The sequence below is a fragment of the Panthera leo genome, chromosome B4, assembly GCF_018350215.1.
Source record: "Panthera leo isolate Ple1 chromosome B4, P.leo_Ple1_pat1.1, whole genome shotgun sequence".
NCBI classification, from domain to species: Eukaryota; Metazoa; Chordata; class Mammalia; order Carnivora; family Felidae; genus Panthera; species Panthera leo.
The window spans coordinates 21,073,203-21,099,956 of NC_056685.1; the positions used below are offsets into that span (position 1 = coordinate 21,073,203).

Below are 26,754 nucleotides of genomic sequence, written 5' to 3' on the forward strand. Positions count from 1 at the left end.
AACAAAGAGCCATTGAAGTGGCTTAGAAAGGTGAGGGACCATTGCAGATGCTCACTTTTAAAAGAAAGAGCTCTCTTGCTGCAAAGTGGGGGAGAGATTCGAAGTGTGCTGGACCGGACCCAGAAAGACCAGGAAGAGGACAGCTGTGGTCATCTAGGTGGAAGGTGAAAGTTTCCTGAAACAGACATTTGCAAGGAGAACCCCCATGACAGTGCTTGGCACATCGGGAGGGTCGGTCCATAAGTGTTCGATGAGTGACCACATGGGTTGGAGGAGGAAGAAGGTGATGTCAAGGACAAGACCAGGTTTCTGGCTAGGACAGCTGGGAGTAGAATGGTGCCATTCACAGAAATGGGGAACTCAAGAAGAGAAGCTGGTGTTGATTAAAGGAAAGGAAATGAGTTCTATTCTTTAAAAAAAAAAATGGTAGCAAGATATACATAATGTTAAATTTAGCGTCTTAACCATTTTTAAGCTCAGCGGTATTAAGTACATTCACGCTGTTGGGCCGCCGTCTCCACCGTCCATCTCCCGAGCTCTTTTCGTCTTGCAGAACAGACAGCTTGTACCCATGAAGCAAGAACTCCCCACTTCTCCCCCCTGTGGTCCCCACCAACCACCACGCTTTCTGTTTCTGTGATTTTGACTATTCTAAGTACTGATACAAGTGGAACTGTAAACTATTAGTCCTTTGGTGACTGGCTTATTTCACTTGGCGTGACCCATCTCAGGTTCCTCCATGTCCCGGCATGCATCAGAGCTTCCTTCCCCTTTGGGGCGCCTGGGTGGCTCAGTCGGTTGTGCATCGGACTTCGGCTCAGGTCATGATCTCGTGGTTTGTGAGTCTCGAGCCCCGCGTCGGGCTCTGTGCTGACCGCTGGGAGCCTGGAACCCGCTTCGGATTCTGTGCCTCCCTCTCTCTCTCCCCCTCCCCTGCTTGTGCTCTGTCTCTCAAAAATGAATAAATGTAAAAAAAAAAAAAAAAATTCAAAAAAAAAAAAAGAACTTCCTTCCCTTTTAAGGCTACATAGTATTCTGTATGTATACATCACATTTTGTTGACCTGTTCATCTGTTAATGGACACTTGGGTTTCTTCTACTGTTTGGCTATTGTGAATGATGCCGCTATGAACATACATATACAAATAGCTTTTCAAGTCCCCGCTTTCCAGTTATTTCGGGTATATACTCATGACTGGAATTGCTGGATCATATGGTAATTCTGTGTTAAATATGTTGAGGAACTGCATACTGTTTTCCGCAGCAGCTGCACCCATTGTACACGCCCGCCAACAGGGCACAAGCGTTCCAATTCTCCACCTTCTCACCCATACTTGCTGTTTTATTTATTTAGTTAGTTAGTTAGTTAGTAGCCATACTCATTTGTGTGAAGTGGTGTCTCACTGTGTTTTAATTTGTATTTCTCTAATGATCAGTGACGTTGAGCTTTTTTTTTCCATGTGCTTATTTTCTTTGGAGAAAGGCCTATTTAAATCCTTTGCCCATTTTTTTTTTTTTAAACCAGGTTGTTATTGAGTTGTAGGAGTTCTTTCTATATTCAGGATTTTAACTCCTTATCAGATGTATGGTTTGCAAACATGTTCTCCCATTCCGTGGGTTGCCTTTTCATACTATTGATTGTGTCCCTTGATGCACTGTTTTTAATTCTGGTGGAGTCCAATTTATCTCGTTTTTCTTTCGTTTCTTATGCCGTTGGTGTTATATCCAAAAAATCATTAATAAATCCAATGTCATGAAAAATTTCCCCTATGTGTTCTTGTAAGAATTTTATAGTTTTATCTCTTATGTTTAGGTCTTTGATCCATTTTTGAGTTGTTTTTGTGTACGGTGTGGTAGGGTCCAACTTCATTCTCTTGCGTGTGGAAATCCAGTTTTCCTAGCACCATTTGGTGAAATCCATTCTTTATTTGTAATACAAAGAAACTCAACCAGATAGTCTTTAAATCCCATCTGGCACTTAATGTTTTATGAATCTACTTCCTTATGTTAGTTCTAAAATGACTACATCCCACTTCCAAATTGTGTCTCCTCACTATTTTAGAATCAAATGACTAAATCTGTATTGATTTCATCTATGCCATTTGTGATTTTTTTTCATGTTTCCTTTAACCATTATTTTTCCGGACAGAAGAATCTTCAGTTAGCCTTTCCCCATACATCATGTCCTTATGCTATCCTGTGATCATTCTCTTACTTTTTCTGGATTTTCTCTTATTCATGATATCCTCTTTGAAGTGGGGTGATGTATATTACGAACAGCATTTTAGAAACATGCACCATCATTTTATGTAATATAAAGATTTGGTTATCGTAGGATTATTTTCAATTTCAGTTTTATGAAGCAAGGATTTTTTTTTTATGGGTGCAAAATCTTTTTTTTTTCTTTTTTTAATTTAATTTAATTTTTTTCAATATATGAAATTTATTGTCAAATTGGTTTCCATATAACACCCAGTGCTCATCCCAAAAGGTGCCCTCCTCAATACCCATCACCCACCCTCCCCTCCCTCCCACCCCCCATCAACCCTCAGTTTGTTCTCAGTTTTTAAGAGTCTCCTATGCTTTGGCTCTCTCCCACTCTAACCTCTTTTTTTTTTTTTTTCCTTCCCCTCCCCCATGGGTTTCTGTTAAGTTTCTCAGGATCCACATAAGAGTGAAACCATATGGTATCTGTCTTTCTCTGTATGGCTTATTTCACTTAGCATCACACTCTCCAGTTCCATCCACGTTGCTACAAAAGGCCATATTTCATTCTTTCTCATTGCCACGTAGTATTCCATTGTGTATATAAACCACAATTTCTTTATCCATTCATCAGTTGATGGACATTTAGGCTCTTTCCATAATTTGGCTATTGTTGAGAGTGCTGCTATAAACATTGGGGTACAAGTGCCCCTATGCATCAGTACTCCTGTATCCCTTGGGTAAATTCCTAGCAGTGCTATTGAAGCAAGGATTTTAATCAGCCTTTTGACCATATCAGCAAACTGGGCCAACCCTTGAGTGAAAGACCTACAGTGAGCCCCAGATCCCATTTCTCCAGCAGGACCCAGAGTTCAAAGTCTCCCATTTTAAATTCTAACATTTTTTTGATTTGTAGTTTAAAAAAATGCAAGTTTTGCTTTGAAAATAATATTGCATTGTCACCGAGGCCTAGTATATGATCTATGGATCTCTTTGCCTACTACTTAGCAAATATTTATTGTATGCCTGCTATATGCAAGGCACTGTTCTAGAAGATAAAGGTAAACAATGAATAAAATAAGGGAATAGATGCTTGTTGACTAGACAAAAAGGTGTATTACCAGCTCTTGAAACTCCAGATGAGTTAAATAAAGAGACACATGAAGGGACTACTTTCAGAAGTACAGTCAGAGTTAAGGGAACAAACAAGGGATGGAGAGGTCCCCACAGATTAACAATATTGTGAAACCATCACTCGCTAGATCCAGAGGCAAGGGGATGAACCATCGTTAGGTTTATTTCTACAACTATTGTATTTGTTTCACCTTCTTCCTGACCGTGTTTGCTGTTTTCGGCTTTTCATTTTTCTATGTTGTCTTGTTTGCTTTCTTCCTTTTTTTGTTATATAGATGAAAGGAAATTTTAAATGACTTTTTTAAAGATAGAGTGGCTATAGTTATTGAAGACATTTAACTTTTTTGCTTCCATAACTCTTCCCTTTCCTGAAGTTTGCAAATTTCATAGGGGGGTTATAGATTCTCCTCTCTAAAAATCTATGTAATTGGGGGGCACCTGGGTGGCTCAGTGAGTTGAGCATCTGACTCTTGATTTCAGCTCAGGTCGAGATCGGGTTGTGGGATCGAGTTCCGCACCGGGCTGAGTGTGGAGCCTGCTTGAGATTCTCTCTCTCTTTCTCTCTCTCTCTCTTTCTCTCTCCCTCTGACTCTCCCCCATGCATTCTTTCTGTAAAAAATGAATACATAAATACATTTTAAAAAATCTATATAATTCTCTTTTTTATGGATCATTTGGCCGTTATACACTCAATTTTTTCCACACTTATCGTTATTTACATATTGAATCCACGTCAATGTACATTGTAAATTTCTCATGATAAAACATGCCCATTCTTAAGATTTTATTTAGGAAAAAAGCACATAGGACAGTTTGGCTGGGTCTGGAACTGTTACATCACAGCATTTTCTCCGATTTTCTACGAACCTTGTTTTTGTAGCGTCTGAGTCTAAGGGCAGTCTGATTTCCATTCTTCTTTATAGAAAATATTTTCTTTTTGTATTTGTGCTGAATCCCTTATCCTATAAGTTAAAAAAAACTTTGTCAAAATGTGTCTGACACATACCCACCCCCTCTCTCTGCCTGAAACAGAAAAGTCTTGTCATTTACTGAATCGTGGTTTGGGATTTGTTTTTTGTTTTCTAACTTAGGAAACTTTTTTCCTATTATACTTTTGGTTATTACTTTTGTTTTATTTACTGTTTTTTTTTTCCCCAGGAATATTTATTATTTTAGCCCGTCTCTGTTCTCTTTCTTCCATACCTATTACACATTCCTAATTGTGGTTTTTAATGTTTTGATGGGTTTTTTTTCATCAACTAGGCCTAGTTACAATAATCAGACAAGACCTGCAGGATGCCCTTGCTTATTTACCCCGTCAACTGAGACGGCAATGGAGTCCTTTAGCCCAGTTTTGGATGATGATGAGGCTTTCCCACTAATGTGGCATTACAACACTGGGGTGCTATTTTCTCCTGGTCCTAGTGGTTATATAGGAGGAAACTGATACAAATTTAGAACATTCTGAGGAGCCCATAATTGTTCATTGACCAGGAGTAGTTTACAGAAATTTGTTTCTTCCCGACTTGTCCCTGACCCACGGCCCCCTATTTCCCCCCTTTTCTTCTCAATCGACTTCTTTGAAAGACTAGTTAATTGTAAATAACTTCACCTCTTCATCTCATCTCCATCCCTCGACTGACTGCATGAGACTTCAGCTTCTCCCATTCTGCCAAAACAGTCCTTGTAGGATTTGACATCGACTTCCCAACTCCTAAATCCTACAGCCGCATCGTTTACCTGATGATCTCTTCTATTTGTTGCTTATTTACTTCCTTACGCTGTTTACTTGGCCAGATCGACGATAACCACCTCTTCTTCCCTGCCTCCCTTCTATACTGTGCCTTCTTTTCAAGCCCTACCTGTGTTTCTTATCTACCCCTTTTTATACCAAATGTTGCCTGCCTTGACTTCTCTCTGCCAGACCCAGCCAGATCTAGGAGGCTTTATTTTATATTAACTAGTGACAATGAAAAACTAAAAACTTACTAAGGAATAACAAAGTTCTCTCCTAATATTTCTGTATTGGAAGTAAATAATCATGAAGTCTCAAAATAATTTTCCACAGTTAGAAAACCCCAGAAGAGAGCACAGGCAGTAATTTCTCTGACATCAGCTGTAGCCGCATTTTTCTAGATGTCTCCCGAGGCAAGGGAAACAAACGCAAAAATAAGCTATTGGGACTACATCAAAATGAAAAGCTTCTGCACAGCATAGGGAACAATCGCCAAGACTAAAAGACAACCTACTGAATGAGAGAATATATTTGCACAGTTAGAAAACTCCATTTATAAGTAGGTTTTCACAAATATTGCTCCTTATGCTGTTATTAAGAATAATGTAACCATCAGTATTCACGTAAAACTTTCTTTCTTACTTTTTCATCATCAAAAATGTTTTGTAAGTTAGGGAATGCATCGTCATTGCACGTCAAAAACACACAGACACGTAATACATATTCTTTAACAAAATTTTTTTTTAATGTTTATTTATTTTTGAGAGAGAGAGAGAGCAAGGGAGGGGCAGAGAGAGGGAGACACAGAATCCGAAGCAGGCCCCAGGCTCTGAACTCTGAGCTTCAGCACAGAGACCAATGGGGGGCTCGAACTCACAACCGTGTGATCATAACCTGAGCCAAAGTTGGACGGACGCTTAACCCGTTGAGCCACCCGGTGCCCCTTAATACACATTCTTTAAGTTTTGTTTGTTGAGTACTTTTTAACATGCGCCCCCACAGTCGAAAGCCCAGATCAGTCAGTTTTTGACCTGGGACCGGGAGGAGGAAGGTGTTAATTACCACGTTGCCAGGAGGTTTATGAACTGACATTAACATCTCAGCAGGAGCAAAGGTGGCGCCATAGCAACTTCCCGAGAGCGGGTGAAGAAAAGCATCATTACGTGCAGATTTATTTCCAGTTACAAAGCCTCACACTTTTTATTTTAGTGATACTGCACAAATGTTATCTTTAAAGGACATTACTCTATTAGTAGCATAATTACCTTGCCATCTTTATTATCTGTATAATTAAAACATAAATACTTTACTTCTCGGTGCAGCAATTCAGTGAAGGTACTTGGTTAATATGTTAATTCATCTTTTAAATCTATTATGGCCACACTGCAGTCAGCACTTTTGAGGTTTGGTGAACGCAGCTGGATTTTGAGAACACTCCCAGCAGGGCTGAGAAACTAATTGCCCGTGGTATTTAGATTATTTTTAAAAAGATATTTCCAAGAATTGCGTATATACTGGTTTTTGAATGCGACAACCACATACTCCAAAGTTAGTCTTGACAAATTAATTCTTCTGGCTGATTTTCCTGGTAGAATTTATGCTCAGAGTGTTCTGTTTAGTAAAGTGAATTTAGAGCTATCAGGGAAATCTTAATTATGAATCTAAGCATTTTAGGTCAAAGACTCTAGAAGAGTTTCAGATCTTTTTTATTCAGGGAATACTAATCAGGACTACATATATTTTAAAACCTTTCAGAAGCCACATACTTGAGATTTAAGTATTAATCGCACCATTTACAAAAGTAAAACAGTTATGACCTGCCTGAATCCTCAGTTTAAGTGAAAGGAGCAAGGGATTAAAACGATAGGATTACAGGACATGGTTCATAATTGGTTTAAGACAAATGAACAGAAGTGTTAGTGATGTAGCCAGTGCCAGTTGTGACCAGGTTGCTGTGTTTGGAATGAACAAAGGCCAAAAGTGATTGCAAAGGTGGTGACATGTGAGTGTGGTTCCGCTTCTGCAAAAAAGGGGGCAATTTGAAAAAACTCACGGTTAAAAGAAGACAGAGATCCTCTATTAACTTTAAAGTGGACAAGCAGTTATGATAAGTTCTGAGAATATTCCTAGAAACACAAGTTAGTTGTAATATACATAAACGATGAATTAGTTCCTCGTGCAGAAGTCACATACGATCGAAATTAGTAGGGCGGTTTTTGCGGAGATTTTTTATTCTAACAGAATAGTCTCCTCTTACGTATATCAACATCCTAAGAGCATATCTTACACGTTCTTCTATTTTAACCACGTAAATTGACTTCAAAGGGTAATTAATGGAAAGTCAAACCTACGATGACGCTTTTTGGAGGACTGTAAACAAATTAGCAAAGAATTATTTGTAAGCTGGTTCTTTTCAAACTAGTCTCTGATTCCTCTTACGGCATTAACATTGAGTTTGGTTTAATATATCTTTTTTCTAGTACATGCCTTTAATAAAGAGTAACTTACGGGATGCCTGGATGGCTCAGTTGGTTGATCATGTGACTCTTAATTTTGGCTCAGGTCATGATCTCATGGTTTGTGAGATCAAGCCCCACGTCGGGCTCTGACCTGACAGCATGGAGATTCTGTCTTAAGATTCCGTCTCTCTCTCTCTCTCTCTCCCTCTCCCTCTGCCCTGCTCCCCCACTTGTGCGGTCTCTCTCTCTCTAAAAATAAAAACATTAAAATAATAAAAATAAAAATTTAAAAATAGCTGTAGAACACAAAACAAAAAAATGAGGTTTTAACGTTCTAATTTAGTTTAATGCAGTGCTTGCTTAGTATAGTAATGAGGTTGTCATTTATTTAAAAAAACGAAAGGAAATCAAGAGAAAAACAGTAGGGAACAAAAAGAACATTGAAAATACTTTGATTTTTAATTAAGTGTTTCATAATGGGGTGAATATCATGGTATGTTCTTAGAGTCACAATTTTATTTGTTTTCAAATAAAAAAAAAAAAACCATGCTAATGTATGTTTAGGTTATATCAATGGCAATTTGGCAATTAAATATTTATTGTAATTTTTGCTGCAACAGCATTTATTGTAACTTGAGATAAAAATGATTATGATTTTTTGATATAAGATTATAAATCCCGAAGACTTGGGCTCATTCTCTTTTATTCATTTTTACTTTCTCCACTTCTCTCCTTTTCTCTTGAGTACCCAGCATGCCAGTTTGTATGTCTTAGGCATTCTTCAAATGTTGAGTTTTGTATTTAAAATAAACATCAGATAAACAGGGTTTTGTCCTTTCTAAAAAAAAAAGCCTTTATTTATTTACTTTGAGAAAAAGAGACAGAGCTGGGGAGGGGCAGAGAGAGGGAGAGAGAGAATCCCAAGCAGGGTCCACCCTGCCAGCACGGAGCCCCGTGCGAGCTCGAACTCATAAACTGGGAGATCATGACCAGAGCCCGAATCTAGTATTAGGCGCTTCACCGACTGAGTCACCCAGGTGCCCCAAACAGGGTTTTTGTCCTTAGTGAGAAGACAGCATTGTGTGAACACGGCACCGTGCCAGGCAGCATGACAGGCGTTAAATAAATTTTCACTAAATCTGAAACTTGCCTCTTTCTTATCGTAGAATTTTCTTTGCCCTAGTACTGATATCATACAAGGGAACAGGAACTTAAGCTTTAATATTCATAAGTCACTTTGCATAGTCACTGTGTTCTAGAGGTCGAGTGGGGGAATATTTTATTTAGTGTAGAGCTTTGTGACTGAGGCTAAGAAACGGCTGGAACCTCCTGTCACATTTTAGATGAGGAAGTAGTTACCCTTGCATGGTTTTTTGCGGCAAAAATCCTGATTAATTTTTTTTCCTTTTGGTTTATGAAAGCTGAGAATAGAAAACTTTTTCACGAACAAGAGGTTGAAAAATGCCTCGTAGCCCTTTTGGGTTCTGAAAACGACGGAACTAAAATTGCTGCTTCCCAAGCGATCTCGGCAATGTGTGAGAATACGGGCAGCAAGGAATTTTTCAATAACCAGGGTAAGCAAAGCAGAAAAAACCATTTCGAACATTTTTAGGTCCCCAGTTGTAGTTTAGCTGGGTACTCACAAAACCACATCTTCCCTCTCTTTTTCTGTAGGGATTCCACAGTTAATCGTGCTGCTGAAGAGTGACAGTGAAGAAGTGAGGGAGGCCGCCTCCCTGGCCCTGGCCAATCTAACCACATGCCATCCCGCTAATGCAAAGTAAGGAGAAACTCAACGCTGACTTGTTTAGGGGTATCTAACAGTCCAGGATGTTCTCATTTTAATATTTTGGCTTTCCAGGCAATTTACATATTCTTTCAGATGTTCTCTCTTGGGTTACTCCTCAGGAATCCTTATGAAAGTCAGAGTCATCAGATGGCCCTGATTTTCAAAGATGCTGCGAAATCTTGACTCTTCTGGGCTGATTGGGAAAATGGGTGAGCCATGTGGTTCAGCTCACAGTCTAACTTTTGTGGACGATTCCAGAAGAAACAAAACGGGATGGCTGCTGGAAATATTAAAGGCAACTTTGTAGAAACATTTGATAAATCTAGAGAAAATTTAAAAGATCCGTTTTATTTATTTATTTCTTAGAGTTTATTTATTTATTTTTGAGAGAGAGAGAAAGAGGGGGGAGACACAGAATCCAAATCCCAAGCAGGCTCCAGGCTGAGCCGTCGGCACAGAGCCCAACATGGGGCTAGAACTCAGGAGCTGTGAGATCATGACCTGAGCTGCAGTAGGACGCTTACCCGACTGAGCCACCCAGGCGCCCCTACAAGACCCATTTTAAAAGGACATAAATATTAGGTAAATCTAGAAACATTTTAAAAAGTCAATGGAGGGGCACCTGGGTGGCTCAGTCGGTTAAGCGTCCGACTTCAGCTCAGGTCACGATCTCGCGGTCCGTGAGTTCGAGCCCCGCGTCGGGCTCTGGGCTGACGGCTCAGAGCCTGGAGCCTGCTTCCCATTCTGTGTCTCCCTCTCTCTCTGTCCCTCCCCCATTCATATTCTGTCTCTTTCTGTCTCAAAAATAAATAAATGTTAAAAAAAATTTTTAAAAAAGTCAATGGAAAGCAATATATTTATGGGTAAACACTATGTGGAAAGATTGGAAAGGAGTGCCCTCTATATTCTAAGCAGTGTGGTATGTGATCTATATTCAGCACAAACTTTAATTACCAAGATGATCTGTCAGCAGATGAGGAAACCGAGGCTCTGCAAGGTTACCTAATTTTCCTGGGTACACACATCTATTAAAATGGCTGAGCTGGAAATTAAATCTGGAATCTGTGTTCTTTCCTCCACAGAAGATTGCCTTATAAAAGAGCGAGAACTTCTTGAAAGAAACGTTCATAAATAAAATAATTATTTACCCTCCCTGTATCTCATTTGGTATGTTTATTATTAAGGATTCTCTAGAGAAACAGAACCAATAGGACATAATATACAGACATGAGAAGGTTTATTATAGGAACTGGCTTATGTGATTATGGAGGCCAAGAAGTTTCATCATCTGCCATCTGTAAACTGGGGAACCAGGAAAGATGATCTCTTGGTATAATTCAGTGTGAATCTGAAGGCCTGAGAGCCGGGGAAGCCGGTGTTCCAGGCTGGAAAAGATGAATGCTCCAGCTTAGGCAGAGAGCAATTCACCCTGCCACCTTTTCGTTCCATTCGGACCCTCAACGGATTAGACGATGCCCACCCCCATTGGTGAGGGCCACCTTTACTCAGTCTCCTGACTCAAATGCTAACCTCTTCCAGAAACACCTTCACATATGCACTCAGAAATAATATTTTACCAGCTATCTGGGTATTGTTTCGCCCAGTCAAGTTGACACATAAAATCCACCATCACGATACGTAAGTTATTAACTTTTGTGTATTATTGCTTTATGGCATTGTGGCTGAGATTAGTCTTTTCTAACTTGAAATCGATCTTCCTCTACCTCCATCATATACTTAATCTATTTCTTACCCTTCCTACCCTTTCTTTCCCTTTCTCTACTCCCACACAGTATTTTATGAGATCTTAATGGAATGACTAAAAATCTAACAATCCCCGATTGAAATACAGCCAAAATAGGATAAGCTTCAGAACAAAACTGTGTTCCTTTAATAGCTACAATCTTTGACATAGCAATTTCCTAAATTCAGGGTCATCATTATCTATGTGAAAGTACACAAATTTCTAGAATATTGAGTCATAATAAGTAGCAATTTGAAAATAGCATTGTTCCACGATAGTGGTGCCAGTGAAAAGTCTTACCAGTGACATTAAAACCCTTCTATCTTGGGTGCATTTAGATTGATATATTATCTAAAATACTTTAATAGGCCTCCAGAGTGTATAGATGTCTTAATTTGATGTGAGTTTGCCTGGCTTATATAATTTCACAGTTTTATACAAAATCGTAGAAAATTAGGATGTGAAGTAGCTTCTGAAAGAGGCTCCTTCAGACTTTCTCTTGCAATTCAGTCATCTGTTACACAGAACTTTGTCATCCGACTCTATGGTTCCATGTTGTCAACACAGAAAGGTCAACGAAGACTAAATGTTGCCACGTGTCTCTTTATTTTTGTGATTTATTTTTATTTTTATAAAATTTTAATGGCAGGTATTTCTTTAACCTATTATATACTGTCCATTCTGATCATTTTTTTCAATATGTGTTTGGTATGGGAAATGGGATGTGAATGAAAATGGTTGTCTCTTGAGATATCTCTTATGGCTATGGATATCTGTCTCTCTTGAGACCTATATACTTTTTACTTTGGACTTTTGGAGCTAAAAGATACTGAAAATGAATGTTTTGGAGGAGGAAATGGAGTCAGGTTTGACATATTTGTGCCAAATGCTGAAGACTGGAGTTGGCAAAGATTCTACAGTCAACCAAAAGGAATGAAAACAAATAAACCACATTGCCCATCCTTCTAGCAAGCCTCCTAGAGCATTAATTAGAACCAAAACAGAAGAGACAATAACCATGATTGATTATTTTTAATCAAAAGTGTATTCTACTCAGATTGTCTTTAAAAACATATTAGCTTAAACTCTGCATTGGTGAATATTTCTGGCATCACGTTTTAGAAGCAGGGCCTTGGATCACTTTTCTTAGCTGCTGGGGTGGGGGGGCAGCACGTGAGGGCATGGGGGGCACGTGGGGAAGGGAAAGGCCTGAGTTGTGACTCTGCTGCTGGGGGGGGGGTGAGATTGGGGGGTAGAAAGAATGTTGCTTTTCTGCCACACCTAAGTAGTAAGAAAAGGCAAAAACCCAGAGCTAATGTCTTCCAGGTGCACTGGGTAGCTGTTCGGATACCTGATAATTGCCAGCCTAATTAAAAAGAAAAATTTGCAGTTAAGCATTGTGAATACTAATTTTGTTTATTAGAAGACAACCTCTTCCCTGACATTCATATCTCAATGTGCCTAAAGTGGATTTCTAATTATTTTTTTTAATTTTTTATTATTCAAGTTTATTTATTTATTTTGAGACAGAGCAGGGGAGGGGTAGAAAGAGAGAGAGAGAGAAAGAGAATCCCAAGCAGGCTCTCTGCTGCCAGTGCAGACAGAGCCTGATGTTGGGTTCGAACTCACAAACTGTGAGATCACGACCTGACCAGAAATGGAGAGTCACATGCTCAACCAACTGAACCACCCAGGAGCCCCTGGATTTCTAATTCTTAAAGTCAGGGCACCTTCTGGAATTGGAGGCCCGTTTTATGCATTGAGTGATCTCTGGTATGTTATGATTACACGTAATGCTGGCGTAATTTCCTTTATGTAACAACGGATTTGGGGGGGAAAGTGGACTTACACCAAAAACACGACGGAAAGTGAAAGGACAGTGAAAAACCAGAAGGTCTGACATCAGACCTCTGCTACGGTATTTACCAATACCCGTAATTTAGAACAGAAAGTGATCGTTTGTATTGTTGTGTTTTTACATGATTTGGATCACAGAAGCAACGGTGGAAACTTACCTCTAAGACTTTTCTATTTGTACTTTTCATTCTTTATCATCTGCAGGGTAAAGATCACTTAAAGTGGATAAAAATATGGAAAGGCCATGAACACAAATAAAATTAACAATTTGAGGGGCCCCTGGGTGGCTCAGTTGGTTGAGTGACCGACAGGCTCATCATGATCTTGCCATTGACGAATTCAAGCCCTGTGTCGGGCTCTGTACTGACAGTGTAGTGCCTGCTTCAGATCCTCTGTTCCCCCTCTCTCTCTACCCATTCCCCACTCGTACACTCTCACTCTCTCTCAAAAATAAACAAACATTAAAAAAAAATAACAATTTGAAGGCATAGGAAAAAAAGGACAAGAACAGCCAGATTAACTTATTTTATTTAATGTTTATTTATTTTGAGAGAGAGAGAGAGAACATGAGCGAGCACGTTGGGGGGTGGCATAGAGAGAGAGGGAAAGGGAGGGAGAATCCCAAACAGGCTCTGAACTGTGAGCCCAGAGCCCGATGTGGGCCTCAGTCTCAAGGTCCGTGAGATCATGACCTGAGCTGAAACCAAGAGCCAGACGCTTAACCGACCGGGCCACCCAGGCGCCCCTAACCATATTTGCTTATTTAAAGTGATAGAAGGAGAAAGAAAAGTGAAATCATTTATAAGCGAATAAATAAAAAGTGAGAAGGCTAAGACAACCCTTGTAGGAAGAAATAGATGAAAATAGAAACCTAAGAGCAATAATGAATTCTGTATGAAAAGGTAACCCATTTAGTCACTTTGGGCACCTCTCCTTGCTTCGTTCACTGCTAATCTTTCTGACAATTCTCCATTTGTAATACTTCTTGGAAAGGAGAAAGTTGTTGATTTTTGATCCAGGAAATAGCATCTCAGCGAAATTTCAGGTGATCTTTACTTGCGCTCTCCTGTCCAATTATTCATATTAAAGTTGTACATGATTTACGCAAATAGTGAGGGAATTATTATTCGTGGTTGACGTTCTTCTGAGGAGCAGAGTCCACACATTACAAGAATATTTTAAACTGTTAATTTATAACATCACTGCCATCTGTTGGATCTGATCAGAATTAGAGGTTTTGAGTTATCTGAAGACTAAAAAGACTTTCATGTTTTTCGTTTTCCTTTCCAACACGAAGTGAATTTTGGCTATTAGTAAACGAGGAAAAGATTAGAAAATAGTATGGTTGTTGGCAGGATAGCTTTCAAACGATGCAGTTATTTTAGGAAATAAGACAAGGAATAAAATAAAAATACAAAGAGTAGGGACGCTTGGGTGGCTCAGCTGGTTTAGCCTCCAACCTTGGCTCAGGTCACGGTCCCACAGTTCGTGGGTTTGAGCCCTGCATCCGGCTCTCCGCTGTCATCACAAAGCCCACTTAGGATCCTCTGTCCCCCTCTCTCTCTGTCCCTCCCCCGCTTGCACTCTCTCTCAAAAAATAAATAAAAACATTTAAAAAAATATGAAAAGTAATAATACAATTAATACCCATAGATAAGTAGGTAATAACTGGTTTTGCCGTAGAAAACACATAATCTAGTCTCCGTTGTTTGTTCACAGATTATACTAACTCCTGATTCTTCCTGCTTATTCTGTGTTACCTCCGTGAAGAACTGGGTGATTTCCCTTAAGCTTAGAGACCTTCTTATCTCCATTTCTTTTTTTTTTTTTTTTAATTTTTTGTACCCCTTCTTGGGCTTTCCACAACAGCAGTGACTTAAGAGAGTTCTAAATGACAGCACATATAATGGTTACCCACCCCTCCCCCCCCAAAATGATTGATTACTGGGCCACTGCTGGTCTCCATGACACGAGGGTCAAAGAGCTCTTCTGTGGGGACCCTTCTACTGCTGTGTGACCTATAAGTAAGGAGTATACCCCAAAGGGATCCCAGAAAGAGCCACAGTGCCCCCAGGTTGAACGGGTGTATGTTTGAGTAGTTTGGGAACTTTTGAATGTTTTTTTTTTTATTATCTGTGGATAACCTGTCATTTCGTATTACTCTTCACTAACGGAGAAATAAAGCATTGACTGAATAGTTTTAAGCCCTAGCAGAATTATTCGTGGAGTACCGTGCCTAAGAAAGCCACGTAACGTGTAGAGAAACCATTTAAAAGGTATGTCATGGACAGAACTTAACACAGAACTTCAAGAAAAGGACTTCATTTTATTCACAGTGACCGGACTCCCTGTCAGTCATTTGGCATTGGCGTTATCGGGGAAGATTCTGGCCCGAAGTGATTTTCTTCTTGGAATGTTAAATCTCTGTAGTGTGTATAAAAAGCACTTTCAAAGCTTTTTTTTTTTTTTTTTTTCCCATTCCCATCCCATTAAATAGAGTGAGGAGAAGGTAATACATATTTATTTTTATAAATACCTCTTTATTTGTAGACTCAAGCGTAGACCAACGCCGTTTCTTCGAATGGCCTGTGTTGTGCATGTGGGGCTGCACCGAATGACGAGAGTCCTTTTGAAGGAGAAAAAACAGTCTCTCTTAAAGTTGGCAAAACACCACAAAGTTCACCTCCATCTCTGCCCTTCTACAGGAAGAGGTGGGATGTATGGCTTTGAGATGGCTGGAGTTGTGTCATTCCACCCTTTGAAATTTAAAAAAAAAATGTTTTTTAATGTTTATTTACTTTCGAGAGAGAGAGAGACAGAATGCGAGCGGGGGAGGGGCAGAGAGAGAGGGAGACACAGAATCCGAGGCAGGCCCCAGGCTCCGAGCCGTCAGGACAGAGCTCGACGCGGGGCTCGAACCTGAGCTGAAGTCGGCCGCTCAACCGACTGAGCCACCCAGGAGCCCCCGCCCCCCTTTGAAATGTTAACGTCTGTTCTAGAGCATACTTTGTGCCCAATACACACAGGTTCACTTAGAAGAGGTAATCTTGTCACGGTGACTGCTTTGTTACTAAAGAAACATTGACTAGAGAACGATCCACTGTGATTTACAAAATTAAAATGCGGTCTCACAAAAAATGCAAACTCATGTCATAGACTCGATGTGTCCAGTCTAAGATAGACTTAAGAATACTGCAGCTGTACAGTTATTGTCTTTATTGCGTGAGGGTTTTTCCCTGGGAAAATGTTTCCAGGGCTCTGTTTTCCCTGCCGAGCAGTGAAGGGAACCGTGTCTTTATACTGACCCCTAGTGGTACTTAAGGAGGAAGTTGGGGGAGGGGCAAAACATTGGCAACGGAAAGATTGCTCTGTATTTTTGTGGAAGACACATTAAATTTAATTTGAAACACCCTCTGGTGTGTCTGAAGTAATAGCTTAAAACATTATTAAAATATTGTGATCTGGCAAGCATTTCATTGTGTTGCTTTTAAAGAGAGAATATTCTACCACTAACAGTGTGTTAATGCTTGAGTTTGTCTTTGGTCCTTTGTAAGGGGCAGTCGTTTAAAAATGTTCTGACACATTCACAGTTCTGGTGGCTGAGAATGTGCCGTGCTATATAACCACACAGGATTAATATAATATGCTTGGACAGCATCAGTTAATCGCATCGTTATCGTAATTACTCTAGAGTTGATTTTTCGCTCTTGACTGTACCGTGGAAAAGAATATTTTGTGTTAAAATGCCTGTTAGTATCACTTTGTCGTAAGATGCTACCTCCTTTGAATTAGAATGCTCACAATATGAGCGACCTACAAGATAAATAAGCTAGTTTCATAACCTTTTAGGAAATTCAGTTTTGTGCATAAGGATGTTTTAAACTTTTGTATTAAGGTTGATCCCTCAAAGAACTCAATGTGTTATTTACCATTTTAAAAGACTTCTGAAGTTAACAGGTGAAATAAATGGGAAGAGTCTTTGAGGTAAACTTAAAATTTCTTCTTTTTTTTAAAGTTTATTTATTTTGAGAGAGAGAACACGAGCGGGGAAGGGGCAGAGAGAGAGAGAGAGAGAGAGAGGGAGAGAGAGAATCCTAAGCAGCCTCCATGCTGACGGCACAGAGCCTAATACGGGGCTTGATCTCAGGAACCATGAGATCATGACCTGAGCTGAAACCAAAGTTGGACACTTAACTGACTGAGCCACCCAGGCACCCCTTAATATTTATTCTTGTGTTATTTCCATCCAAGTTTACTGAATGGATACTTTTCTTTTCTACCTTGATTCCTTCTCTGGCCGGAAAAAAATCATACTGGATTTGAAGAAAGAATGAAAAGTTGGATTTTGCAGTAAACCAAGTTGATTCCGTATCCCCATTTTGTGTTCCTTGTTGTCTAGTCAACTTTCACAAACGGTTTAAACTTTATCGGCTACCGGTTTTGTGAAACTCTGTGAATCCCATGAAGTGATCAATTAGAAAATTATCTATGCTGCTTTTATTACCCAGAGAGCAGATGCTAACATTTGCATTAACCTTATTTTAAAGTTGCTGGTACCTCTTTCCAGTTTAATTCCCAGCAGTACTGATTTTCCTAGAAAACTATCAAATTATTGTGCGATTTTTTTTTCTCTTGCCCTCTCAGTTTGAAGCAGTAGTTAAAACCTACATAAATTCCATTTTTACTTATCCTTGACGTTTCATATTAATCATTTTCTGTGTGTTTTCTTCTTCTCTGGAAATGGCTTTTCTTGATCATTGACTGCACCTAACTGGGAAAGGCTTGGGTGGGATCCTGAGAATGTCCCAGCTCCAGCCCTGCAAGTGTTGGAGATTTGACCACTTAGCCGAAGAGTTGTTTGAAAATGAGAATTTCATACACACTGGCAAATTTGGAAATATGGTGTTTTTCCGTGGTCCGAGAAATCGAGACAGGATATGGGAAAATCCCTGCACCGAGGCTCACTGAACAGGAGTAGACAATGGTGGTGATGACAGTTGGGCCAGGCATTAAGCTAAGTTCCTGAAATGGAATATGTTACTAAATCCTCGAAGCAGTGCCATGAGGCAGGGATAATTGTTAGGTCCACGTTGCAGATGAGGAAACAGAGGCACGGTCTTTGCTCAGGGTCACGGCGGTGGGGTTGAGCTACGCCGAAGCGGACTGCTCTGTACATCCCTAGGGAGTTTGCCACAGTGGAAACTTCTAGTCTGCACTCCTGCAACTGCTCTTTCTCTCTGCCTCCTGCTCAGTGTCTGAGTCTGAACTTTTCCAGATCGTCACTGAAATGCTTTTCTTTGCTTTCCTGATCTCTTTGAATTCTTCCAGACTGGAACGGCCGTGACTCCTTGAACTCCAGTAGGGTGCTTGGGAGGCATGAGCTTTCATTTCCTCCTTTCCTTCCTCCCCTCCTTCCTCTTCTCCCAGCTTCCTTTCCCTGTTATCCCTCCTCCACTTCCTCTTCTTCCCCCTCCTTCTATAAAGGGAATAAAGAAAAGGGAAAAAATATATCCAATGGTCACTAAGAATTTCCCCACTATGCTACATATCAGAATGGCCCATGGCCCACCTCATTTCTCATTCCCTGAGGAATGATGAAATGAACCAGGTAGATCTTGGCGCTTTTTTTTTTTCCTTTTTCCTGGAAAAAAAACCCCACCGTACTTTTTTAAAGCTTCAGAGATCGATGGTTATAAAAGGTTATAGACTATAAGTCAGACCACCATAGTTTTAATCCTGTGTTGGTTGATTGACTTGCCTGGTGGTTAAGTCTTAGTCTCTCTAAATTTTCTCTCTCTCTTAACTATAAAACAAAGAAAAGTGAGCCTAGATTACCTATTATATTTTGGGTATCTGAATAATTACCCTCTGTCTAGTATCCTAGGGCGTTTGGAACAAAGCTTCCACTAGGAAGGATGGGATTGTTCTTGACCTCTTTTATTGTTTTATCTCAAAGGTGAAGGAGGTTATTACTTATGAATTTAGGTTTCTTTTGTAATTCTCTCACCGGTACCCAAGTGTTCTTTATGTCTGTTCTTAGCTGCAGGGATACCGTAGGGAACACAACAAAAGTTCCACGAAACTGCTGTCGTGAAACTTACGTGTTGGATGGGAGACAGAGACCATAGACGAGTAACTTTAAGAAGGTAATTTCAGAAGTGATAACAGCATCAGTTAAATAAAACAGCACAATGTCAGAGAGAGGGGCACACATGACACCAGGGTTGTGAAAGGGGTCGAGGGAATGACATAATGCTCGTTAAAGATGGCCTCTCCAGAAGAAGGTGACATTAGAGCTGATGAGAATAAGGCAGCCCCAGCAAGTGCTGTCACACGAAAGCACGCAGCATCCTTATGATTTAGTTAAGAAAACCAACAACACGGTACCTCTAATTACTTTGGGATTGCGTCCCTTGTCATGTGCAGATATGCAAAGAGACTGATTTCCAGGCTAAACAGAAACATTTGGTAACCGCAAAAGCCATTTATTGCGAATATTCGAACACCTTGACCATTATTCCTATTTTATCAGGAGACAAGTCAGCCATGTAAAATGAAGACAGTTGTTCTTTCCTGATGGCAGCTAGTTAATTATTGGCAGCCATTCCAGTTTTTGAAACAGAAGGTGGCATGTATGGAAGGGAGTATTGTGATTGGACAGATAGGTCAATAAGGATTCCATGTCACTCGTAAGAAAATTGCATTTGAAATCCCTAGACTTTGGTTGACTGCCTCGTAATTGGTAACAAAAACCTGCATGCTGTTTTGAAGGTGCTGGGTCAGCCTCTACTAGGTGCTTTGCAACTAGCCATTATCTCTTTGGAAACCATGATGTCATAGCAACTAGAGCAGAAAAGCACACTCTGAAGGTCTCAAAATTATGCCACTCAGATACACCAACGTGATAGAAGCAATTTGGTTTCTCATCCTTTAAAAAATTTTTTTTGCGTTTTTCCTATTTTGCTATGGAGTGTAAAACGTCGTGCATTTGTTTTTGTGGCTGCGTTTTATTTTAAAAATTGTATGTTGCTTAAAAACCCTTCATTTTGAGCATTTGCCTACAATTCATTGTGATTCTCTCCCTTACTGCTGATAAGCTTCTTTAAATAATATTTCTTTAAAAGGAGAACTCTCTTGGCTACTTTTGTCTATCCTGGAGCTCAGCCAGAGCTGGGGCACGTATCCCGTTCTCCTGCAACCGGGGGGCTGCAGCGGGGTCTTAGTTCTTTTCGATGCGCTCAGAAATCGATCAACTTCACGAATACGCTCGACTTCTTGGATCATTACTTTTGTTGAAAAATTGGCTGGAACCAGAGTCAGGAATCCTGTTCACAGCATTCCAGATCTGGCTGTGATACCCGAGAGACCCGTTTATCATAACGGCCAGCGTCCCATCCCCAAGCACCTGTACAGCCTCACTGGGAGCCCGCAAGGCTTAACCGCGCCAGCCCTGAGCCGGCGGCATATGCACCTCTCCTGACCACTCGCGGTGTGTCTGTTGCCAATATGTCTTCCTTGGTGTGACGAACCTCGCAGAGACATATGAAAAGTCACGCTGGTGAGAATGGTTGTAATCACTGTTAACAAACAAGGTTCTGATTGCCAATATCACCATCTGTTCCATCGGGTTCCACATATTACCCTGTATGTGGGCTCTGTTAAACAGATTTCTGCACTGCCCAAGGTCACCCTTGATTCACGTAACCAGCCTTCGCAGACGGGTTAAACGTGAACCTCCAAACTGCAGCGAGGGTTTTCTGAGAAGTACCAAATAGCGTCATCTGATGATGGGACCCGAGTAAACAGGTCCACGATGTCTGCAAAGACAAAACGTAGACATCCTTTGGCACATGAAATGGATATATCCCTAAGATGTTGTCTAAAGCGTAAGATGCCATGTGCTAAACCCCACATGATAATTACTTCACGGAAATAATTAGAGTAGCATTGGGGGTGGGGAGGGCAGCCGTAGGTGATATGAGCAGAGACCTCAACTTGGTTGGGTCCTATGCCTTCTTGCAAACTTAAAGCTGAGCCGGGCATTTTCCCCTCACCCTCTCGCGACTCCTACTGAGGTTTTCTTCATTGCTCCCCTTGAGCTGAGTCAAGTCAGTTTAGGTATATTGATCTTCTCAGCCCTGGGGATATAGATAGGACTCAAGCCCTGCCTCTAAGAAGGGGGAGCCAGGTGTAGACATAGCAAGAGGAGGGAGTGAATAACAAAGGGAGGCAGCGATGGACAAGAACGGACAAGAACGACTCCACACAGGAAGGGACAGTTGAGCAGGTTTTGAAGGGTGAGCTACAGTCCCCCAGGCAGAGGTGTGGAGGGATAGGGACCTGCCTTTTGGGCAGAGAAAACATGAGTGCAAAGACACAGACATGAAATAGCATAGTATTTTCAGGGAGCCATAAAGAGACACCTACTTGAGCACAATGTTCTTAGTGCCCATGCCCGTAAATCTTGGGACTCCAGGATTTAAATTTTTATTTTTAATGTTTTTATTTATTTTTGAAGGAGAAAGAGAGACAGAGCATGAGCAGGGGAGGAGCAGAGAGACAGGGAGACACAGAATTTGAAGCAGGCTCCAGGCTCTAAGCTGTCAACACAGAGCCCGATGCGGGGCTCGAACCCACAAACTGTGAGATCGTGCCCTGAGCCAAAGCCGGACGCTCAACCGACTGAGCCACCCAGGCGCCCCGGGGCTCCAGGATTTAAACGAGAAACTTTGTGCTAAGCTCCTTCCCACAACAAGCTTCTATAAAATAGTATTTCAAGATTGCTGCTGCTCTGTGTGACCATTTGCGCCAAAACATCATTTTAAAAAATGTCTCTATGTTTAGCAAACAAATGATCTTAAGCTCACGCGGAAAAGAGCCCTGATCCAGTTGGGGGGTTATGCTTCCTAGAGGAAGAGGCATTTGTGTTGAACTTGGCAAGGCGAATAGGAATTTTCCGGGGGAAGAGTTTGATAGGAAGTCAGAACGGCGTTCTGGAACATCCAGAGGGGAGACAGAGCCCGGTGGCGGTAGCGTGATGCAGGTCCCCAGCGAGGCCCAGAGCACAGAGCCACAGGAAGAGGTGAGAGGCCTCGGGTGGCGGTGGGGGAGGCAGGTTGGCTCCTGCAGGGACTTGGAGGCAAAGTGAGAAATTCGGAACTTCATCCTGAGCAATGGGAAACCAGAAACATTTTAAGTAGGGGAGACATCTGATTGTATGTACTATATATTTCACTGTATATATAATTATAATAACCTGATTCTGGGGCGCCTGGTGGCTCAGTCGGTTGGGCGTCCGACTTCGGCTCAGGTCATGATCTCGCGGTCCGTGAGTTCGAGCCCCGTGTCGGGCTCTGTACTGACAGTTCAGAGCCTGGAGCCTGTTTCGGATTCTGTGTCTCCCTCTCTCACTGACCCTCCCCCACTCATGCTCTGTCTCTCTCTGTCCCAAAAATAAATAAACGTTAACAAAGAAAATAAAAAAAAAATAACCTGACTCTGATTTTATGTATTATGTATATTACTATATGTATAATTATAATAATCCGATTACTTATTTGTTTTTAAATGTTCATTCATTTTTTAGAGAGATAGTGTGAGTGGGTGAGGGGCAGAGGGAGAGGAGGGGAGAGGGGCAGACGATCCGAAGCAGGCTCTGCGCTGACAGCAGCGAGCCCAGGGGGCTCGAACTCAGGAACCGGGAGATGATAACGCGAGTCCACCCAGGTGTCCTGGATTATTATTTTAAAAGCTCGCTTCAGCTGTAAATTGGAGAAAGGATTGGAGGGGGAGAGGAGAGACCGCTTAGAAGAGCACATCAGTTCACAAGAGAGGATGTGGACTGGATTGGATCGGAGAGATACAGCTGGAGAAAAGAGAGAGGTTCGAGAAATATGGGGGAGGAAACCAGTCAGGACTTGGTAATAAATTGGATACACATGACGTGTCGAACTTCACTTCTGTTTACATATATCAAGTGATACAAACAGATGTTTTTATACATTCCCATATTTGAGTTTTGGTTTTTTTAATGCCCATTTTAAACTCTTACTTGATTAAACTCCAACTGGTGGAGGTTAATGATAGTACGAATCAAAATATTTTCGGATTATCATGATGACATATGGCCCTACAATTCTGGATTTTGTAACAAAGCAGTTTGACTTCTGTCCCATTCATTTGGAGGATGCTATAGACTATCTAGGAAACGGAAATGTGTTTTTAAAATATGACAGGCTTCAGCTTGTGTGCACATTAGACACAGTAAAATAGAACGTATTGGGTCTGAATCACAAAATTAATGCCATTCTTTTTTTTTTTTAAGAAAACTATAAATTCTGTGCTCTATTTCTATAAATGAAATTAGGGTTTGTTTGTTTTTGTTTTTTTTTTTTAGGTAAGAATAATAAGCTGGATTTTTTTTTTCACCATAATAATTTCATCTCGGTTACGCTTTTTACACTTGAACGGAGTGCACACAGCACATTACAGGCAGGGATCTACCCACAATGCAAGTAGTTCTCCCAGCTGCACGCGTGTGATTTGTCTTTCAGCGTTGGCAGTTATGTTCCATTTAGTAAAAGCTCTATTCCACTGAGTACTAGAATCTTTGGTTTCTTAAACAGCTAGGATTTTATGTACTTCTCTTTACTGGCTCATAAAGAGCACAGAAAAGAGCAGAAGATAGGGATACAAAGGAACCAAGGCAACATATGCCTTTGTCCAGGAAAAAGGAAAAAGCCAAAATGAAACACAAAGGCTGTGGGCAGAGGTACATCTGATGAAAATTCCTGTATCTCGTAGCCCTTTTTTTTTTTTTAAACAAATAAGAGAAATCAAAACGATGGAGTGTGATCCTATGTATTTACTTAAATTTTCCATACAAAAGACAAAGCCCTTGAGAATTGACTGGTATGCGTTTACCTAAAATACTCGTACCTCCTGTCTCGGTTGCCATTGAAATACCTCCACTGTCGGCTCCTCCTTTATTCTCCGGGATGTTTTAAAAGGTGAATCCCGTCAAAGGAAAAATCGCCAAGTGGCAAAGGAATTGTGCATTCTCACCAAGGCATAGTTTGCAATGATTAAAAACTACAAAGTAATTCGGCTGAAGGGACTGATCGATTGCATTAGGTGCCTGGAAAACAAGTCAGAGAAATAAAATGAGTTTGGAGCAGGTTTACGTCTCTAATGAGTAGAAAATATGCGTAATTTCAAATGCTTGCTGGCAGTAAGAAAGAATGGGAGACACCACAGGAAGGATTAAATATGTACCAAGGACTAGAGCATGGGTAAAAGTGGAAACAGACACTCTTGACTTTGCCTTCGTATCAATATGGTGTGTTTCCCGGATGGATTTATGCACACCAAGGGTGGGAGGTGCCTTGAGGGTTAGTACCAACTGACCCGGCCTTCTCCAGAGCCTTAGTCATTTTGTCCCCACCTAGTTGCTGTCGGTTCCGTCCACCTCTGAGCTGGTCTGTGTGACAATCATAGCTTCTTTGCTCCTCGGTGGTATTTCATTTACATTCTGTACTCTCTTGGGCAATTGTGATAACTTCTATTCTTTTTTTTTTTTTTTTTTTTTTTTAGTTTTTTAAAATATTTATTTATTTATTGGAAGAGAGAAAGAGAGAGAGAGAGAAAGCAAGCTAGGGAGGGGCAGAGAGAGAGGGAGAAAAATCCCAAGCAAGATCCACACTGTCAGCGCAGAACCCGACACGGCTCAAACTCACAATCTGTGAGATCATGACCTTGACCTGAGCCCAAAGCAAGAGCGGGACGCCTAACTGACTGAGCCACCCAGGCGCCCGGATAACTCCTATTCTTGAGGTTGTCACTTCTTCACAATCAGCAAATTTAAGTGACGACCAAATTAAATTTAATTCATCAGAATACAGGGTGGTGGGCTGAATCATATAGCCTCACTTTTTTTTTTTCTTCCACTTTTGGTTCTTAATATGATCCTAAGTGGAATGTGTCAAATATAAACCTTAAAGAGATGTTCATATTATTGAAGTCTCAGGTATGTTTTTTGTTGTCTTGATTACCTCCATTCCCACGATGATGCAAGCAGATTTTTAACAAGAATTCGGGGTCTTCCGTTGAAACTAGGATGCTCTGTATCTTATTGTTTGGAACATCTCTCGTCTGAAGCAGTTCCAAATAGTAAGGAGCATACTTAAATAATCGTCCACTTGTTAAAATGATTTCTTTTTTTATTTTTGCTCCTTTATGAGCTTTTTAAGTAGTTAGAAAGCAAGGACTATAGAAAGCATGGCGTTCTTAAAAAGAGATTTCGGCTTATTACTTGTCAGACTGTTAATATCCTTACGGATGACTGTGGTCTCTTTATAGCAGAAATAGGAAATTTACCAACTGAATATGCCAACATTACTGACAGTAGTTAGTAGTTATCATGTCAGGAGTATGACTTTGATCTTTGATGTTTAATCTGTAAAAGCAACATTCACCTCCACAATGTTTTGCTGGCTCCAAATGTGCTACCCTCTGCCCACAATTAACAGCCTCATTTAAATACGGGGAAGATGAACCAAAGAATCTTAACTTAAACCAGGAGCATTCCCTCCACACTCATTCCTACTATTTATTTATTTTTCATTTTTTTTCATGTTTATTTTTGAAAGAGAGACAGGGCGTGGCGGGGGAGGGGCAGAGAGAGAGGGAGACACAGAATCCCAAGCGGGCTCCAGGCTCTGAGCTGTCAGCACAGAGCCCGAGGCGGGGCTCGAACCCATGGACCCTGAGACCATTCCTACTATTTAAAGCTTTGCGGGGCACCTGGGTGAGTCAGTCGTTGGAGCATCTGACTTCAGCTCAGGTCATGATCTCATGCTTCATGAGTTTGAGCCCCGCATCGGGCTCTGTGCTGACAGCTCAGAGCCTGGATCCTGCTTCGGATTCTGTGTCTCCCTCTCTCTCTGACCTTCCCCCACTCACTCTCTCTCTCTCTCTCTCTTTCAAAGATCAATAAACATTAAAAAAATTAAAAATTAAAAGCTTTGCTTTCCTACCGGATGGGAATATCTTGATCGACTTTCTCCGAATAGAACTTCCTGATCTTACAAGTATCACTGAGTTAAAAAATGAACAGTAGTAAGAGGATTTCTAAGATGTCGTCATGCCTTTTTCTCTAACTACAAGCTGCAGAAGTAGGAAAGGGGTAATTGAAATTCATTGTTAACCGACATTTTCCCGACATCACTAGCACCTCCATGCCGGGTTCAGCGCAGGGCAAATTAATTTCTTTCCCAAACGGTTTGTATCAGGACTCAGTTGCGGCAGAGGTTCAGGTGTACATGCCAAAGACAACGTCCTGAACTCGGGTGAATGACGCTCATTTCTCCTCCGCTTCCCCCAGGGCTGTTGCTGAAGCTGACGGTGTTGATCCGTTAGTAACCATCCTGTCGAGCAGACGGGACGGAGCCGTCGCCAACGCGGCTACAGTGCTAGCGAACGTGGCAATGCAGGAGCCTCTGCGCGCGGGCCTCCAGAGCCACGGCGTCACGAGCGCCCTCCTGGGCCCGCTGCGTTCCGCGAACACGGTCGTGCAGAGCAAAGCGGCTCTCACGGTGGCCGCAACTGCGTGCGATGTGGAGGCCCGGACAGAGGTGAGAGCTTTTGCTGACCTGGAGTCTCTCATTTTTCCACCCATCGGTGGATTACTCTGAAACACTTTCAAGGGTTCGAACCTACCCATCCTTTAGGCCCTTCAAAAGTGGTGCAACCCTTCAACCATGGACTCTGGGTGATAATAACGCGTCAGTGTATGTTCGCCGGTGGTAACCAATGTCCCAATCCGGTAGGGGAC

At 41.2% G+C, this 26,754-nt stretch overlaps 1 protein-coding gene across 11 annotated transcripts in view; it reads left to right on the forward strand.

Annotated features, from left to right (window-relative positions):
* Positions 1-26,754, forward strand: part of ARMC3 (armadillo repeat containing 3) — a 106,869-nt gene that overhangs the window by 46,532 nt on the left and 33,583 nt on the right. For all 11 annotated transcript variants that reach the window (XM_042945096.1, XM_042945095.1, XM_042945098.1 and 8 more), the window contains 3 exons: positions 8,955-9,107; positions 9,208-9,313; positions 26,305-26,554. In XM_042945096.1, coding sequence (XP_042801030.1) covers positions 8,955-9,107; positions 9,208-9,313; positions 26,305-26,554 — 509 coding nt within the window. The remainder of the gene's footprint in view (positions 1-8,954; positions 9,108-9,207; positions 9,314-26,304; positions 26,555-26,754) is intronic.